The 17,877-nt window shown below is 49.7% G+C and overlaps 1 protein-coding gene across 2 annotated transcripts in view; it reads left to right on the plus strand.

Annotated features, from left to right (window-relative positions):
- Window positions 1-17,622, plus strand: part of TPCN1 (two pore segment channel 1) — a 40,724-nt gene extending 23,102 nt beyond the window's left edge. For both annotated transcript variants that reach the window (XM_021549954.4, XM_021549953.4), the window contains 20 exons: window positions 162-196; window positions 758-816; window positions 1,558-1,657; window positions 2,536-2,652; window positions 3,499-3,623; window positions 4,808-4,856; window positions 5,054-5,117; window positions 5,875-5,919; window positions 6,596-6,652; window positions 6,741-6,794; window positions 7,140-7,212; window positions 7,417-7,524; window positions 8,717-8,788; window positions 9,593-9,682; window positions 10,378-10,493; window positions 11,152-11,198; window positions 11,609-11,762; window positions 13,068-13,204; window positions 13,909-13,989; window positions 15,008-17,622. In XM_021549954.4, the coding sequence (XP_021405629.2) occupies window positions 162-196; window positions 758-816; window positions 1,558-1,657; window positions 2,536-2,652; window positions 3,499-3,623; window positions 4,808-4,856; window positions 5,054-5,117; window positions 5,875-5,919; window positions 6,596-6,652; window positions 6,741-6,794; window positions 7,140-7,212; window positions 7,417-7,524; window positions 8,717-8,788; window positions 9,593-9,682; window positions 10,378-10,493; window positions 11,152-11,198; window positions 11,609-11,762; window positions 13,068-13,204; window positions 13,909-13,989; window positions 15,008-15,130 (1,706 nt within the window). In that variant the 3' untranslated portion in view covers window positions 15,131-17,622. The remainder of the gene's footprint in view (window positions 1-161; window positions 197-757; window positions 817-1,557; window positions 1,658-2,535; window positions 2,653-3,498; window positions 3,624-4,807; window positions 4,857-5,053; window positions 5,118-5,874; window positions 5,920-6,595; window positions 6,653-6,740; window positions 6,795-7,139; window positions 7,213-7,416; window positions 7,525-8,716; window positions 8,789-9,592; window positions 9,683-10,377; window positions 10,494-11,151; window positions 11,199-11,608; window positions 11,763-13,067; window positions 13,205-13,908; window positions 13,990-15,007) is intronic.
- The last annotated feature ends 255 nt before the right edge of the window (window positions 17,623-17,877 follow it).

The raw sequence follows: 17,877 nt of genomic DNA on the forward strand, positions 1-17,877 counted from the left end.
TGGCAGATCTCTGTGGAGAAAGTCTTCCAGATGCTCCCATCCTCAGGGTGTCAGAGAGGATTTGCTTTTAGTGGGACCTTCCCTTTGGGAACTGCTCGACATGGAACTGACTTTATTTTTGTCCTTTCTCTCCCCCTCTGTTTTCCCTGCTGCCTCTTTAGGTTTTTACTTGTTTTCTCCTAACCACTCGGATCCAGTGAGTATCTTGATTCTTTCATTAAGAATTCAACCTTACAGTGCAGCCATAGTTTATTCCATGAGATACCAAACTCTGGCTGTTCCTGGCGGTGTCACCCTGCTTTACCCTCTGCTGGGGAGGAAGACTGTGGAAGGAACTTCCTCCAAAGTTCCTCCAGGATGTCCCAAAGGGAACATTGTCCGAGTTGTTCCTTATCCTTGATGCCTTCATTCAGCCAAAAGAGCCACCTGCCACTGTGCCCAGGGGAGGAGGTGTCTGGGGCAAAGCTCAGCCACTTCCACTGCTGTGGTCAGAGTCCAGCTGCCACTGGTTCCTGCTGCTGCCCAGGCTGTGGCTGCCTGTGAGAAAGTCCTAACAAAAATGTGCTTTTGGTTTAACCCTTCACACACCATTTCTCAGGGAGCTTTAAAAAGTGCTGAAGTGCTTTTCCCTAGGGAAGGCATCAGGGAACTATGGGAGTGCCTGTGTCCAAAGGGGTGGGGGGACTGGTTGTTTCTTTGAACAAAATGTCCCTATGAGTTCCTGCTTGCATTTTGTCATGGGAATTTTTTATTGCAGTACTTCAATACCTTAGAGAACAGCCTGGTGAATCTTTTTGTGCTTTTGACCACTTCAAAGTAAGTTCATGCTCTTCTATCTCAGTCTTTCCCTTTATTCCAAAGGAGTCTGGCAGAGCCAAGAGTTTATCTGCAGAAATGCTCTCTTCTCCAAATGTGTGACCCCTTTCCTCTGCCTGAGAGAGAGAGAGAGATGTCCAGGGTCAGCCTGCATGGGAAGAGCTGGTATTTCATTTTACTTTAGGACACTGTGACCTCGGCTCTGCAGAGTTATCTCTAAGGACTCAGATGTTTTCATCACTGTGAGGGCAATAAGGGGGGAAAACCAGCTTTGTTAGGCCTTGGTCCAAGAAGGGAAAATATGTGTTTGTGCTCCTTTGTCGGCCAACAGCTCGCAGGTGAAAAGTAGCTTCCTATTTCTGTGCTGCATTTCACCTGTCTGCTGGGAAATTGGGATAGCAGCAGTGAGTAAATATTGATCTGCTGTCAGGGAGAGCCTTGAGGATTAGGAAATTAGCAAAGGATGGAAGAAATCTGAGGTTGTAACACCTGCACTGAGGCTGTGCTGCTGTTGTTAAGTATCAAAGCACAGCCCTTAACCACACCACAAATCCCATTTGGTGTTCGGGATGTGTGAGGAATGTGCTTGCCACATTTATTTTTACTCCACGAGTTTTGTACAAATGTGCAGATCTTTAGATGTGAGTTTATTCACACCCCCCTCGCTGTGCCTGCTGCCTGTGCAGTGGGCTGTGTACCATGGGTGTTTTGGTGCTCAGCCTTGTGTCCTTTGGGGTGCAGTTTCCCTGATGTGATGATGCCGTCCTACGCCCGCAACCCCTGGTCCTGTGTCTTCTTCATCGTGTACCTCTCCATTGAGCTCTACTTCATCATGAACTTGGTGAGTCCCCAGCGGGGCGCTTCCCTCCCCTCTGCCTGCTCTGGAGCTCATTGCTCAGCAGAGCCTTCCCCATTCCCAGAACTGCTCTGCAATCATCTCAGACCCTGTGGCAGAACACTGCTAGAAATGGCAGCTTGGCTACAGATAGAACTCTTTTAATGTCTAACCATGAGGAATTGAACTAAATCACAGAAAACCAAATTATAGGAGCATCTTTCAACTACTCTCCCATTAATACTGTGCTTGGAGTGACATACTCGGTTGCATGGAATTTATTATCCTTCTCTGTCTTAATTATTTATCATAAAATGGCATTTTATTATCTGGACTTGCCCGAAATACTTTGTAAATCAGTTTGAAGGGGATGGAATTACTCAGGATGGCAGGACTGCAGTGCTGATCACTGCATGGCTGCCCAGGGGAGGATGTGAGTGCTGGAAAAGGACTTGCCAAAGGAGCTGAGGAATTCTGCAGCCCAAGGTGAGGGATTTGATGCTTGTGGTTGGATTTCACTGCCTTCCCAGATGGAGGGTTAGCTTTGCTATGGGTTAGCCAAAGCTCCCAGGAAGGGTGAATCCAGAGAGCAGCCCTCAAACTCTGCTTTCCAGGAACAGATCAGGGCCTTTTAATTAATCCTTTCATATGGTTTTCTGCTGGCATTTGTGTAGCTCTTAAAACCCACTAGCAAGTGGTGAGAGGCCAGAAACATCTGGACCTCCTCCAAAAAGGGGATCAGAGCCGTGAGCTTGGGGATCCCTTTGCGGGACCTCACCGCCTCCATCAGCATTCCTGCTGCAGGCAGTGCCTCTCCTTGCTTCCCTGAAACCCTGCAGAGTACAAGGGTCAAAGCAGCACTTTTTTTCCCCTTGTCTTCCCAGCTCCTGGCTGTTGTGTTTGACACTTTCAATGACATTGAGAAGAGGAAGTTCAAGTCCCTGCTGCTGCACAAGCGCACGGCCATCCAGCACGCGTACCGGCTGCTGGTCACCAAGCAGGTACAGCTGTGCCAGCAGCACCCTGGGCTGCCTGCTGGGACAGCACCTCCAAAAAAAGGGCTCTTAGCTCTGCTGGTTGTGATCAGGCTCACCACGGGCTGGTGGGGTTTTATTCTTGTTCACCTCTATTTGTGTGCTCTGAATTTCGGCCCTGTGTGAGGTTATGGCTTGGTAAAATGAGGGAGGTTTGTTCTGGAGTGCATGTGATCATTGATTTCTCTCTGCATCAGTCTGGGTCAATTGAGGACTCATTTGGCTTACCAACAATCACTGCTGAGAGGAGGGATGGGTATGCAATTGAAAATATAATCCATTTTCTAGATCCTGCAGAAGTGAGCAGTGCAGAAACAGAAGGACTTCACCTACAAACAGCTTTTTACAGGGACAAACACTGAGGGGAGAAGGTTGATTTCTTGCTTAACTTGTTGAAGCAGCAAGAGAAATAAGACCCAAAAATAACTAACCCACTTCTAGTAGATTAGTTCATGTTTAGTGCACATAGTTGATGGTCTTAAAAATGTGCCATGATGGGATCTGTTAGGCTGCCTGCTAATTTCCCAAGAAGAGGGGTTGAACTCTGCTTGAGGTGTCTGGTTGGACAATTTTCAGGTGATGGGGCAGCAGGGAGCAGTTCTGCATTTGCTGGAGGGACCCATTGCCAGCAAAGCTTTCTGATCTCTGTGCCCTGGGATGAGCTTGGTGTGTGAAAGTAATAGCTCAGGGTACTTAGGGGGCTCAGTTATAGTGTATGAAATCCTGCTTAAAACAAATCCAGGGTGAGAATGAAAAGCCTCTGTGCATTCCTGCCTGCTGCTGCTGTTTCTGACAGCGTCCCTTTGTTGCCAGAGGCCGTCTGGAATTTCCTTCAAGCACTTCGAAGGGCTGCTGCGGTTCTACAAGCCTCGGATGTGTGCCAGGGAGAGATATCTCACCTTCAAAGCACTGAATCAGAGCAATACCCCTTTAGTCAGGTAGGGTGCTCCTGCTGCTGCAGCCAGAGCAGGGAGGTTGCTGTTCTTTGCAGAGGATGGCTGGGTCTATGGAATGGGCGCTGGGGAAGGGTTTTTCTGGGAAGCAGGGAGCTGGGAGGGGTGGGTACCCTGAGAGCTGAGGTGCTGGAGTTCCTGCGTGCCCTCTTGTGGATACAGGGCTGTGCTGGCACTCACAGGCAGGAGCTGCTTCCCTCTCCCCTGGCAGAGCAGAGGCAGGAGCTGGGGAGCAGCGCTGGAGCCTGCCAGGAGCATTTCCTCACACAGCGCAGCCTCGCAGCTTAACAAGTTTTTGCTTTTTTTCCAGCAGCTGGCTGTCCCCCCCAGGGTTTTGTTAATTAAAATTTGGTTCTGCTGGTGCTTTCAGGGAGGCCATCCTCTGTGTTATGAGGCAGAGAATTGCCATTCTGGTGGGGGGTTGGGTGCAGCTAACTCCAGCCAGCAAGAGAGTAGGGGGAATTAGAGCAGGAGACCTTCTCTTCCTTTTCCTTTGTTCTGGCCACAGACAGGTTCCAAGTGACTCTCCTATGAAACTGGTGCTGATACTTCTCCTTGAAGTCAAGTGCTGCAGAGAAGTATTGAAAATGGCACAGGGAGAAAGACTGAGTTGTGAAATTTAGGCATCAATGTCACCAGTAAGAGTCTGAGAAGTTCAGCATCCTCACTTCCAGACACATAAAAGCTGTTACAAGCCTGACCCTGGGCACCTAGACAGGCACTCATGTTCTATGAGTTTCTTTGCTTTCATGTCCTTTTTCAAACTTCATTTTTACCCTGAAAAGAAAATGTGAACAGATGTTAGGAAAGGACTGTACAAGTAATTAAGGCAGTCCAGGACTTCTTCATGAAGAGCAGTGCAATCTCCATCCCTTGGAGTTGGCATCTAAGCCTCAGGTCCTTCCTCTCAGTGGTAAAACTGGAGTTCAGAAGAGTCAGAGTTTCCCTTAAGGACTGAAGCATTACAGAAAGGAGATTTTGGCTATTGTCAGTCAGGAACCTTTGGCCAGGCTGGGAGAAGGTCACTGCTGAGTCCTGTCAGCTGTGGCTGCAGTTCTGATAAGGAGTTAATAACTTCCAGGGACTCTCCACTGGTGATGTCTGACAGGGACAATTAATGATCTGCTCACCCTCAAGGCTCTGATCAGATGTTTCTTTCTGTTTTGCAGTCTAAAGGATTTTTACAATTTCTATGAAGTTGTTGGCTTAAAATGGAAGGTAAGAATTTGTTGGGTGGGGAAGAAGGAAACCGTGTGTGGGAGGGAGAGAAAAGGAGTGGCTGGAGAGGAGCTGGGTGAGAAACAAAGGCAATCTAAGTGAAGCTGGTGATGGGGTAGGGTGGGTTTCCATCCCTGCCCTTTTTTTTGCATGGGTGTAGCTCTGGCTGCTGCTGACCGTGGCTGTTCTGCTTGCAGGCCAAGCGGAGCCGCGAGCACTGGTTTGATGACCTGCCACGGACTGCCTTCCTTATTTTCAAAGGTGACACACTCTTGGCATGGCAGGAGAGTATTCTTTACAAAGACAGGACACTCTGAAGGGACTTTCTCTTGTGTCCCTGGCAAACACCTCAGGGAAGGCCTTCTAACCAGCTCCTTGTGTGTCCAGTGCCTCCGAGGCCAAAGGCTGGGATTCGGAGTCTCCAGGGAAGATTTCTGTGCTGTAAATATTCCTGCAGCGACTGTGGACTGGGATTTGGGTTGTCACAAAAGCTGTTAGGCTGCCTGGTCCCATTCAAGTCGAGGACAGCAGTTTGGGAAGGGAAGAGAGGCCTGAAACCCCCATCAGAACCATGTCTTGCCAGTTTACCTCCTGTGTCCCCGTTTTCCTGAGTGGATTGTTGCCATTCAGAATTGAGAACCTGCAGCTCTTCTGAGGTGTTGTGTGCTCCTGGGGAACAGCTGCCACCCTCTGATCCAAATACAGCTGCCACAGGATCCCTCAGAGCTCTGCTGATGTTCCCAACCCTCCTTGTTCCAAACACAGAGCATTTACCTCTGTCCACCCCAGAATTAGCACATAGAGGCATCTTGGGGGCTGAGGATAATGACTTCATTGCTGCTGAAATTCTAAAGGATATTTAAACTTGTTCCCAAAAAGTGAAAGTTAATAATCTGCTGATCTGTTTAGCTTCTTTGCTGAGGATTGGTGTGGAAAATTTCTCTAAGGAGAAGACGGAGGGATCTGTGGTGTGGAGGATGGTGTAAACGTTTGTTTTATCATCCTTTCCTTCACACAGGCATCAACATCCTGGTGAAGTCCCGTGTGTTCCAGTACACTATGTGTGAGTAGGAATAATCTGGTGGCTCTGGTGTGCTGGGTGTGCCAGCCCTCCAAGGACTTGGTGTGGTCTGAGCTGTGGTTCATGGACAAAATTTGGAGTTTTAGTGGAGAGGGAGGGAAGAGCTTCATTTTACCACCAGCCTGGGCTCTCAGCTGTGTTCTGGAGAGGCTCCCTGGCTCACTGCACAACAGCCCTGTGGAATTTGTTGTGTTTAGCTGGGTTGGTGATCAGCTTTTCCAGCCTTGGGGAGTTTATCTTGCAGCTGAAGGATGCTGGATAAGGAAGTGCCTTGCCATTCTGTTTGCTCTCAAGGAGCTGTGAGCATCCTCAGTGCTGGAGGGATTGCTTGGCAACTGAGCTGCCTGAGACAGGGAATCTGTGCTTCCTCCTGGTGCTACCTGCTGCCTTCTGAGTGATCTATTCCTACTCAGTCATTTGGGGGCTGGGCTTTTTGGTTTTTTCTTTTAGTTTTGTTTATTTTTGAACATAAAGGCACTGCATCTGTTAAAGGCCTGGAGAAAGACATGGGGGAAGACTCACAATTTATGAGTTCAGTTTGTTCATTGACTTGGAACCAATGACCCTGCCACTTATCCTGTATTGTATTCTTTTTGTTGGCCTAATAAATGGATATCCAGGTGTGGTTTTGCTATGGGTTTTTTCCTTTCTTTTCCAGACACTGTGGTGGCTGTGAATGGGATTTGGATTCTTGTTGAAACCTTCATGCTGCAAGGTAGGAAACACGGCTTGTTGCTTAACTGTGGTGCTGGGGGATTGGAAAAAAAGGGAGGACTTGAGAAAGCTGTTCTTGTGTCTTGCAGGAGGGAATTTCTTCTCCAGGAATGTCCCATGGAGCTATGTAGTCTTCCTCACAAGTAAGCTGATGCCTCCCAACAGAGCTGTGTCCTTTCCTGAGGAGCTGGGAAGGGAATTGAAGTTGTAACTTAACCATGGGTGTAGAGTCTCCACGCAGAACAATGGTGTGCCTGGCAGGGATTGTTTTGCAGACTTCAGAGAGAAATCTCCATGAACACAGGGAAATATGTTGATTTGGAAGGGAGAAGTCTCTTTGGCACCTCACTGAGAATGAGGAGGATGGGTGGGGTCTGTTAAACCCCTATTCAGAAATCCTTTAAAATCCCCACACATCCAGGAGGGAATGAGCCTCCCCATGAGCCTTTCCTGACTGCTGCTCGTTCCTGACCCCTCTTGTTTTGCAGTCTATGGTGTGGAGCTGCTCCTGAAGACCACTGGGCTGGGGCCTGTGGAGTACCTGTCCTCAGGCTGGAATCTGTAAGTGCACATTCATCTTTGTGGGTTGGAAACACCAAGTCCTGAGCCAAGCCTGTAGAGAGGAGGCCATCAACTGTTATAATTCTTCTGCCCCTGGCCTCGTGCATCTCGTTAGGCTGGAGCAGCACCAATCCCTCTTCTCTGATGAAACACTGCTGATAAATCATTGCTCTTAGATTTATTTTATTTTATTTTTCTTTCCAGCTTTGACTTCTCAGTCACACTGTTTGCATTTTTGGGGCTCATGGCACTGGCATTCAACATGGAGCCCTTTTACTTCATCGTGGTCCTGCGACCCCTGCAGCTGCTGAGGTGAGCTGGGAAAGGCTGGGCAGGGGGGATTCCAGAGAGCAGGTAGGACAAAACAGCCTTGTTTGCCATCAGTCCCACTGGGGACTGAGCTCCTTAGCAGGAGAGGGCAAGGATTGCTCTGTGGGAATGTGACCGTGGCAAACAGGAATTGCGTGGGGTAATGGGATTAGCCCGAGTTATGGAAAGGAAGGATAACAAAAACTTGGGATGGGATATGAAAACCTCGTGCTTTGGAGCTTAAGCTGATCTCTAATAGAGATCAAGGGATTTACTGGGGGCAGATTATCCTGTGTCTGCCTTCGTGGGGTTCTCACACCTCCTCTAAATTGTCTGATGCTGTTCAGAGAAAAGCTCTGCTGTCAGGATGAGATGGTCTGAGCCAGTTTGATAATTTCCATTGAATTACCAGAAATTACAGTTTTCAAAGGATGCTCCTCTCTAGGGTGAAGTACTGCCCTGCTCCAACTGCATCTCACACTTTGAGCAAGGCCATGGCCTGTGACCTCTCTGCATTTCAGGGAGCTGGGGCTGATTAAGCCTCTCATGTCGAGGTGCAATCACCTTCACAAACACCTCCAGACCCACAGGGGGACGAGATTTGAGGTGAAATGTTTCGTAAAAAAACAAGCTGATGTAATTTAGCTCTCCAGTGAGGATTTTAAGAACACTTCATGGTGCTCAAGAGGGGAAAAAAAATAATGTTTTCTCTGTTCCTCCCCTGCCAAAGCCTGTTTGGCAGCTGTGTTTCTCTGTAAAGACTGATGGGATTGCCAAATTTTAAATTAGCAAGCACAGTGTGGTTTTCTTCCATCAATTTTTATTGGGTCTTGGGGGAAACACAGAAAAGCTTGTGTCCAGGGGAAGCAGAAATGAATCCTGACCCTGTACATGGGCCTAGTGTAAGTTCTTATAATTTTTAGGAGTTTTAAATAGCTGTTTATGCATCATGCCATGTAAAAAGACAGCCTTTTTTCCCCTGAGGTCTTCAGTCCTTTAAACAATTGAATGTGTCACAAACACTTAGATGGGACAGCAGGTGAGCAGAAACCACTTGAGCAAGAAGTCAGGAAAGTCAGGAAACCTCACTGTCATTGACCTGCAAGGCAGAGAGAGCTGGAATTGTCCTTTTAGCTCTTTCCCCCAGCACCAGGAGAGCTGCAGGCTGTGGGTAACCCCTGGCCTCTCCTTTCAGGCTCTTCAAACTGAAGAAACGCTACAGGAACGTCCTGGACACGATGTTTGAGCTGTTCCCTCGTATGGCCAGGTACCAGCCTCTGCTCTACCAACCCCTGCTCTTGGGGTGATGGCAGGGAGAGGGCAGTGAAGGTTTGGGGTCGGGGTAGGGACATGTCCAACATGCTGCAGGGATTTATGCTCTGATCTCTCAGTGGATGGTTACTGATTTTTTTTAAGCATCTTCCAATTCCTTGGAACAGCAGCACTCCAGCACCCTAGGATCCTCCTGCTTTGGTGGTAGGAGGATAACTAAGATTCCCTGCTTGTTTTAGTCTTTCTCCCCCATCCCAGCTCTTGCTGAGAGACAAAGCCCCTGTGGGAAGAGCATTGGCACAAATCCCCTTGGCCCCAGCTGTTCCCTGTCCTCAGCAGAGCCCCTGAGAGCATTTTTGTGGAATGGTAGGGCAGAGGGAGCCTGGTGCTTGAGTGCTGCCCTGCTTCTCTCCCAGGAGGCCTGGGCTGGCTGGAGAGCCCCGCTCTTGGCACCGTCCCTGCCTGAAGGATGTGGAGAGGGCAGAAACAGTGTGTGGTGCTCTTTATTAAAGGAGCTGTGCAGAGATGTTTATTTAACAGAAAAGGACAGACTGGGAGGCAATCCAGGCTGCTCTTTGGTTTCTCTCTTCAGTGAGTGGCAAACTCCTTGTCCAAGGGCTCCCTAAATGAGAGCAGGCCAAGAGCTGCAGAGCCACAGCAGCAGGGAGGGTGGGCTGGCGTTTCCAGTGCTGCTTCCCATCCCTTGGAAATTCCTCCCAGAGCAACCAGCCTAGGATTTTGTGTTTCCCTGCCTTAGCAACTCTCCAGCACACAGTACTCTTTCTGTTTCTGCCTCCAGCCTGGGTTTAACCCTGCTGATCTTCTACTATTGCTTTGCCATTGTTGGCATGGAGTTCTTCGCTGGCGTGGTCTACCCGAACTGCTGCAAGTGAGTACCTCAAATCCAGCCCCCTCAACAGTGCTTTTGGTGCTCAGGCAGCAGCAGGGAGCTCTGGCAGCTCCACTTCCCTGTGGAGAAGTGGCCAGAGGATGGAGCTAAATGGGGTTTTGTAGCTAAGGCAACACGTGGCAGAAATCCAGGAGCTACTTCATTTCTCCAGCCCCATGCCTGCAAGTGTCCAAGGCCACGTTGGACAGTGCTTGGAGCAACCTGGGATGGTGGAAGGTGTCCCTGGCCATGGCATGGGGTGGAACTGGATGGGCTTTAAGGTCCTTTCCTACCCAAACCATTCTATTTCTATGATGCCAGAGTTGCTTGTCCAGCAACAAATTCACCCAACATAAATTCACCTGGTCCTGGATTCTAAGCTGTGCTGTGCCTTTAATGATGGCAGACCACGTGGAAATGCCAAGCTTGAAGGGTGTAAGGAACTCAAACTCTCAGTTTCTCTGATGTAATATTTGCTGAATGATTAGAAAGGCTCCATGTGCTCCCTGGGCTTGTGCTGAGCTGTGAAGGAGAGAGCATTCCTTTTCCTCCCAGAGGAAAAGACAAGTGTTGGCCAAGAGGTAGAAATTGCTCCTCTTCTTACCACCTTCTAGAGGGGCTGGTATTTATAACTTTTTAGATTTTCCTTGCTTTTCCAGTCTCTGCTGATTCTTTGTCTTGTTTTCTCCAACCAGCACAAGCACAGTCGCAGATTCCTACCGCTGGGTGAACCACACAGTTGGCAACAAAACAGTTGTGGAAGAAGGTTATTACTATCTCAACAACTTTGACAACATTCTGAACAGCTTTGGTAAGGACACTTCTGTCCCTAGAAAATATTATCCTGTGTTCCTGCAGAGCTGGATGGCTCTGAAATGCTCATGTGAGCCTGGGACTCTCCCAGGGCAGTGCTGCTGATGCGCCTCACTCTGCATCCTGCGCTTTCTGTCTGGAGAGCTCCAGCTGACTGGCTGTGCCAGGACTGCTTTGCAGGGTGAGCAGAGGTCTCTCAGAGCCAGCTGGAAGGCAGCAGATCTGTTCTGGCTGGTGATCAGACCAGAGGTGTTCAAGGGAGGCATTCTCCACTGCCCTTCTAAAGAACCAACAGTGATGCCTCTCTTTAAACCCTCTGATGAAGAATAATTTGAATGTGTTGATTGCTCTCCATCATTTTTCATAATGTGTGAGCAGAAGATTTCAGAGGTCTCCATGCTCTCTGGTGAGGAGTCAGGCCTGGTTTCTTTAAGAAACAGAGATGAAGCCATGCTGCAGGTTCTGTGGGTCTGACCCTGTGTCTGAAGGAATTGCTGTGGGAGGGTCTGCATTCTCTCTGGATTTGCTGTCTTTACTCAAACTTGGCTGTCTAGTGACAGTCTTCCCTGTCGAACACTTTATCTAAAAATCACTGTGAAACAGGTCAGGATGGATAAAACAATTCCCTGAGTGTGTTTTCTCCCTCTTCTGTGCAGTGACACTGTTTGAGCTGACGGTGGTCAATGACTGGTACATCATCATGGTGAGTGACCCCCTGCAGGCAGCACAGGCTCTGCCAGCTTGGGCACACCTTCCACACCACCCATGGTGGCTTTGCTGCCAGGTTCTTTTGGTCCTGGTTCTTGGGGGGTGTTTGACCCCTGCCATGCTGCTGGGCACGTTTCAGGCTTCACAGGCTGGACAAATGAAGTCACCCTGTGCTCCAGTTTGTCACCCTGCTGTCCAAAGCCACCAGCATCAGATGTTCTGTGTGTTTGCCTGTAGGAACATCTCTTTTTAGCTGCAAGGACCTGTTGGGGCATTAAGCATTGCACAAGCAGTCCCTGGGGCAGAATGTTTATGTTTCTGCTGCTTTGTGCATGTGTTGACAAGCAGCTAACGCTGCCTCTCCCTTCTTTGGTGCACTGCTCACTTCTTCCCTCTCCACTTTAGGAAGGGGTGACTTCCCAAACCACTCACTGGAGCCGTCTGTACTTCATGATCTTCTACATTGTGACCATGGTGGTGATGACAATCATCGTGGCTTTCATCCTGGACGCTTTTGTCTTCCGCATGAACTACACTCGGAAGAACCAGGATTCAGAAGGTCAGAACTGAGGCCTGGCTGACCTGCAGCCTTGTGTCTTCTCTCCCCGGTACATTATCTCTAGGAGAAAATGGGATTGCCCAGGAAAAAAAAAACAGATTTTTTTTATTTTAACCTGACATCCTGAGCTAATTCTTGTGCTCTTTGTACTTTTGCTTGAGCTTGATCTTTGTGTGATACTTCTGTCTGGTCTTCGTGCTCTGCCCCTCATCTCTCCCCCAGAATTCCCCAAAAAGCATGGGTGGGTGTGTTTGTGTGGGTTTTATGTATGTCTGTATGCTTGTGTACGCACACACATACAAACTTCAACCGCTTGAGCCATTTCAACCAAATTCTTTGAGAACAGGAAGTCCGTGGCCGTTTTATAGGAAGTCCATTTCATGCAAGACTTCTAGGAAACATTGCAGCAATCATGTAGCAAAGTTCAGTGAGGGAAGGGAAGGTTGATAATTTTTTTAAACCAATTTCCCTTCCTCATTAATGCACTCACTGGTGGCAGAATGTGTCTCCAAGGTGATTTGTCAGCACTTTTGCCGTGACCTGGAGGACAACAGACACTGCCTGTCCAGTTCTTCCCACATTTTCATGGCTGCTGACTCTGTGCTGGGTTTGGACATCCCTTTTCCTCTAGGAACTGGCAGAGACTGGGCTCTGCAGCCCCCTCATCACTTACTCACTGTCCTTTTCCTTTTGAGCTGGGGGTTTGGAGCTGCAGGCACCTTCCTGACCTGCTAATTCAGGTGCCAAAGCCACACTAATGGCTCACAGCCCTTCTCCTGCTGTTCCTTCAGGTGAAGGCCCCACTCCCCTGGGTTTTTAGGTGCCAGAAGATCAAATTTGTGTGGCACAGGAGCTGTTAATTAGGGAAACACTTGTGATCCTTCCTGCACCCCGTTTCAAGTATGCAGTGAAGGACATTGGTTAGCCCTGGACTCCAAAACTCTCTTAGGCAGGTAAAGGTCAAAGGGCAGAAACTCTTATGTGATTATTTGATTTCTTAACTTAGAGGCCAGCAAAAAAGCTGCAAGATCATTTATTTTTTTTTAAGATACCAAGGAGCCTGATGAGAATAGTTTGAGTCAGAAGGTTTGCTGGCCCTACTCACTAGTTAACTTTGTCCCTGTCTTGTTGGGGGTTGAACATATCCATGTTCTAGTCACAAAGGCAGGTGCAGACTGTACCTGACCTCTGGCTTGGTCCTATGTGCTTTAGGCTTTGCCTTCCAAGGTTATGGTAGCAGCTGTTGAAGCAATGCTCATCTTGGTGAATTTTTTTTCCTCCTCTTTCTGCTTCTTGCCTCTGCAGAAGATAATGGCATTGTGCTGGAGAAGGAGATCTCCAAGGAGGAGGTGATTGGCATAATTGAGCTGTACAAGAGGACTTCAGCTGCCACTGAAACAGCTCAGCTGCAGAAGATCGTGTTGCAGATGGACAAATATGGGGTAAGAGGAAGCACTGTGAGTTCTCACCTTCAGGAGAGGGAGGTGTGCCAGGGCCACTTTGTCTGCCTGGAGAGAGAAGATCCACCTGCCTGTGTAGTGTTCAGGGCTGAGCTGTTGGAGGAACTCTGCAGCATCACAAAATTTTGCTGCTCTGGAAAAGCAGCAACTGCTCCTTGAATAGCCTTGACAAAGGCTGGTCCCTGCTGCCTGGAAACTTCCCTGAGAGCTGTCCTGGCCCCTGCTGACTGGAAAAAAAAAGCATATTTCTGAGGAAGCCACTATCTCGTAATTCTCCTGATTGTTTCTCTGTGCCATCATTCACTGAAGCTTGGACGGTCCTGTAGCATTATGCAGCAGCATGATGGCATTGATTCCAGATCCTTCCTTTCTCCATGGCACTGCTTATGCTTCCATTCTAAACCATTCTAAATTGGGAAAATGAGCTCTTGTCTCAGAAGTGTTGTCTCATGCATCTGGGAAGAGTTAAAGTGGTTGTTGGCCCTTGTAGCCCTGTGTCACCATGACACAGGGCAGGTGCTGCAGCCTCCCAGGTGACAACAGAACGAGCCTGGGGTGGTCTGAGCTCATCAGGGGGTGATGGGTGTCCACAGGAAGGATGCTTGAACTTCCAGGACAGATCCAGCTGCTCAGTGACTGATGAAAGTATTTTTTGGTGTTTCCTCCTCCTTGCCCCAACTCTCTAGCAAATGTCCACGGTGTTTCTGGGACGCAGGTCAAGGACCAAGAGTGACCTGAGTATGAAGATGTACGAGGAGGAGATACAGGTATGTGCTGGAGCTGCCACCAAGCATGTGGTGAGAGCATTCCCTGGAATAACAACCCAACCTTTCAAGCACTGCGGGCTGCTTTCCTCTGAGCCCAGGGGTTTGTTAAACCACAGAGCACATCAGAGCTCCTCAGGGAGTGCAGGTGTGTCAGGACAGTCACAGTGACCACGCTGGGGGTGTGCACAAGCACTGCTGCTGTGCTGAGCTGCCCTGGGCTCCCCAGGTGTCTGCTGGGGCTGTCAGCACAGTTTGGTCTGCCTGGAGCTTGGCTGCTGAGCACAGAGCTCTTAAACCTCTGGAATGTGGTTGTGTTTGAGCTTAGGCGTGTCTGTCTGACACAGAAACCAAGGCTGGCTTGTCCCAGGCAGGCCTGCCTGGTCTGCAGGCTGAGCAAGATGGGAGACAAGTAAATCAGCAGATGCCCTGGATTTTTTGCACCTTCCTGCCAGTGCCATCCGTGGTCAGGAGCTTTCTGCCATGGGTTTGGTCACTGCCAAAGGTAGTTAAAGGTCGTGGGCTAATGTAATGATTAGTGCTGAAAAAAATCAATCTTATTTGAATCTGTCCTTTGTCCCCAGAGCAGACAGACTGGGGATGAATCTTGAGTGTCCCTAAGGAAAATGCACATTATTTACCATGGGGCTGGGTCACCTGCAGGGAAACCTCCTGCCTGTTGTGCTTGGTCTGTGACATCCTGGAGCTGCCCAGCACCAGGAGCTGCCCTGCAAGTCCCACACATCATGGGAACAGCCATCCTCAAGCCCTGGGTGTTCAGGAGGGACATCCTGAGGGTGGGAAGTTTCTTGGGCTGTGGCTGGCAAGGTCTCAGTGCATCCACCACAGGCATGCTGCAGCTAGCTGGGTTGTTCCAGGAGGTTAGGCTGTACCCAGGGCTTTGGAAAGAGCCCTCTGTGCTTGAAAAAAATGTGCCCTCAATGGCAGTGACAGCAGGCTCTGCCCTTTTGGGGTGTGTGGGGCACAGCCTGACCCGTGCCTGTTTACTCCCCTGCTGCAGGAATGGTATGAAGAGCACTCCAGGAAGGAGGAATCTCAGACACCACTGCAAGAGCCTGCATCTGCTTCCAGCAGCTCTCTGAAGCCCCTGAGCCTCCGGCAGCGCTCCCAGACTGTCATTTAGGCCCAGCTAACGCGAGCCACCTTCTATGCAATAACCCAGAGTGTTCCTCCCCAGCCTGTATTTTGGGAGGGTGTATATAGATCTGTCAGTGTACCAGTGTAGGGATCAAATCTTGCCCCCAGCAGTGGTTGCTGAGAAGCCAGAGGCCCAGGGGGCTCAGGGGAAGGCTGCTGCACACAGATTGAGCGTGATGCCCGTGCTCAATCTGGGCAGAACAGAGCCCTTGTCCCTCTGAACCCCTTCCAGGCTCCAGCTGCTGCTGCTTGTCTTACCACTAACAGACCTTGGGGAAAGGGATGTGTAATCCATTAACAGCAGGGAGTTGGCTGAAGTCACCTGCTTAACTTCAGCCCTTTTGGAAGATCCCTGTTGCTCAAAGGGTACCATTAACCTAGGGACAAAGGAGCAGGGAGTGGGGTTTTTGTTTCTGCTCCACCTTCCTTGCGCAAAGAAAGGGCAGGTGGTGTGGAATCTCAGCACTTTTGGAAGGGCAGCCTGCCCTCCCCCTCCTTTTTGGCACACCTTGATGCACTCCCTGTAGCAGCTCCAGCTCTGATTACTGAATTTTGCTGTCCCCGAGTAGATCCAAGGCAGAAGTGAGGGCCAGCACCTCATCATGCTATGACCAGAGGTGGGGCAGGCTTTGGAGACCCTCTCTCTGCTGTATCTGCATCTCTGCTGGTCAGCCCTGCCCGTGGCACTGCCTGGGCTTGGAGTCACCCCTGCAAACCCCAGAGCTCCTGTCCCTGTTCAGAGAGGGGGATTCTGCAGGCTGACGTGGCTGTTGGGCTCTGCCACTTGGCCACCTGCTCTGTGAAACCTCTCTGGCTGCTCCTTAGCTGGGATAAATGACTGGGAAGAGGAGTGGAAGGTTTTGCAGCTCCAAGTCTGGCTTTTTTCTGCCTGGCTCTGGGTTAAAGAGAGCTCCTGGGTATCACACAGTCCTGCTGGTCAGTCCTCATTCCAGCTGAGCAAGTCCCAGCACAGAGTGGGGCTCCTCCCTTGCAGGAATGTTTCTCAGGCTGGAAAAGGTCAGCTCAGTCAGGTGTTGGGAAGATCCACTGAAGAATTCCACTGTTCCCCTGGATTTTGGATGCGGGAGGAACGTGGAAGACAAGGATTCTTCTCACCTGTCTGCTTTTCTGCACCTGAGAGCTGAGGAATGAGGAGGAAGTGGGACAAGGGTTCCCTTCCCAGCTCTGCCACGTCTGTGGGATTGTGGCAGTTGTGATCCTTTGAACCTGTCTCTCCAAGTCTCTCTTTTCCCTGTCAGCACTGGAAGTTCTGAGGGCTGGAAGTCCCTGGCAGCTGGGAGGTTCCCTCACCTTTGCTGTTTGATTTTTCCTCAGGTTCTGACTAAGAGTGGAGCTTCCTGAGCACCTATTTTCCAGGTGCACCAGGCAGTGGGAGATCTGTGTCCCCATCCCCTTTGTCCCACATGCCTGTCTTTCCTTGGTGGCCTCACCTCGTGGCACAAGGACAGCAGGAGAGGGCTGATCCTACCCGGGCAGCTCAGGAGCATTTCTTGCGTGGGTGAGACTTCCAGAGGGAAGCAAGCCAGAGCTGCTTCTGGAAATCTCTCCCTGCATGGCACGGTGGGAGCGCTTGGAAGGAGTGGGAGAGCAGCACACACACACCAGTGGCTGCTCCAACCCTTGCCAGACTCCCTGGGTGCCTCACGGCAACTCTTTGTTTTCTTTCTGGATACTTGCAGGTATGAAACTACTTCTGAGCTGACCCATGAAGGACCTTAAAGGGCTGTTTTCCAAACCATAAATTCAACCACAAATTAAGGAGCAGTGCACTTGTTGCTCAGTGCACTTGTTGCTCTTGCAGTTGCTCTGTGTGCAGTTGCAGCCCGGGAGGTTTATCCAGCTTAGTCCTGGCCTGCAGGAGATGGTCTTGATTGTGCTTTAAGTTGTGGGCAGAATGAATGAGCATTATGAAGGTTACTGGGGAAAAAAAGTGGCTGTGGTTAATCTCCACATTCCCCTACAGCTGATTTCTCCTGGCAGGGCTATCAGTGACTTTTTTTTTTATTTTTGGGGGGTGTTTTCTGGGTGTGAAAGGAGCTGTGGCTTTAAGCTGTGTTGAGGGAAGCACGGAGGGCTGATCATGCAATAAAGGGCTCCCTGGAGGGCTGGGGGTCAGGGTGCTGCCTCCAAGGTGTTGATCCTCCCCCACATACCCGCTGTGTTCATTATTTTTGTAAAACCAAGGAGGGCAGCAGGAGTTTGCTTCTTCCTTATGACTTTGGAAGGAAACAAAGTTTGAGTACGGGGCATCCCCTTCTATTTATCCTCCTCTCCCTCCCCCCACCCACAGACTGACGACAGAGACAATCATTTTGTAGGGAGCACGGGAGGAAGCACTGCAGGATTTTGTATGCTGGCGTTTTGTTTATAAAAAACCCAATTTTATGGACGTGTCTGTCAGATGTTCTCTAGATTTTTTTCAGGCGTACTAATAAAGAGCATCCTTGGCTTCGTAAAGGCAGCAGCTTCCTTTCCTCCTTCCCCTGTTATTCCAGAGGTGGGTTTGGCCAAGCTGGAGCATTTCCAGTGTTTGAAGAGGAGCCTGCCTGCCCTCTCTGGTGACAAGTGCTTGTGTTGGGAATATTTTGCTGCTTCACATTCCTGTTCCTGGACATTACAAAGGAAGGCAGAAGGGAACTCTCTTCCCTTCTGCCTTCCCCCTGCCAGCTTTTCCCCTAAACACCAGCGCTTTCAAAGCCAGGTTTTTAAGGC

This window comes from Lonchura striata, chromosome 15 (assembly GCF_050655825.1).
Source record: "Lonchura striata isolate lonStrDom1 chromosome 15, ASM5065582v1, whole genome shotgun sequence".
NCBI classification, from domain to species: domain Eukaryota; kingdom Metazoa; phylum Chordata; class Aves; order Passeriformes; family Estrildidae; genus Lonchura; species Lonchura striata.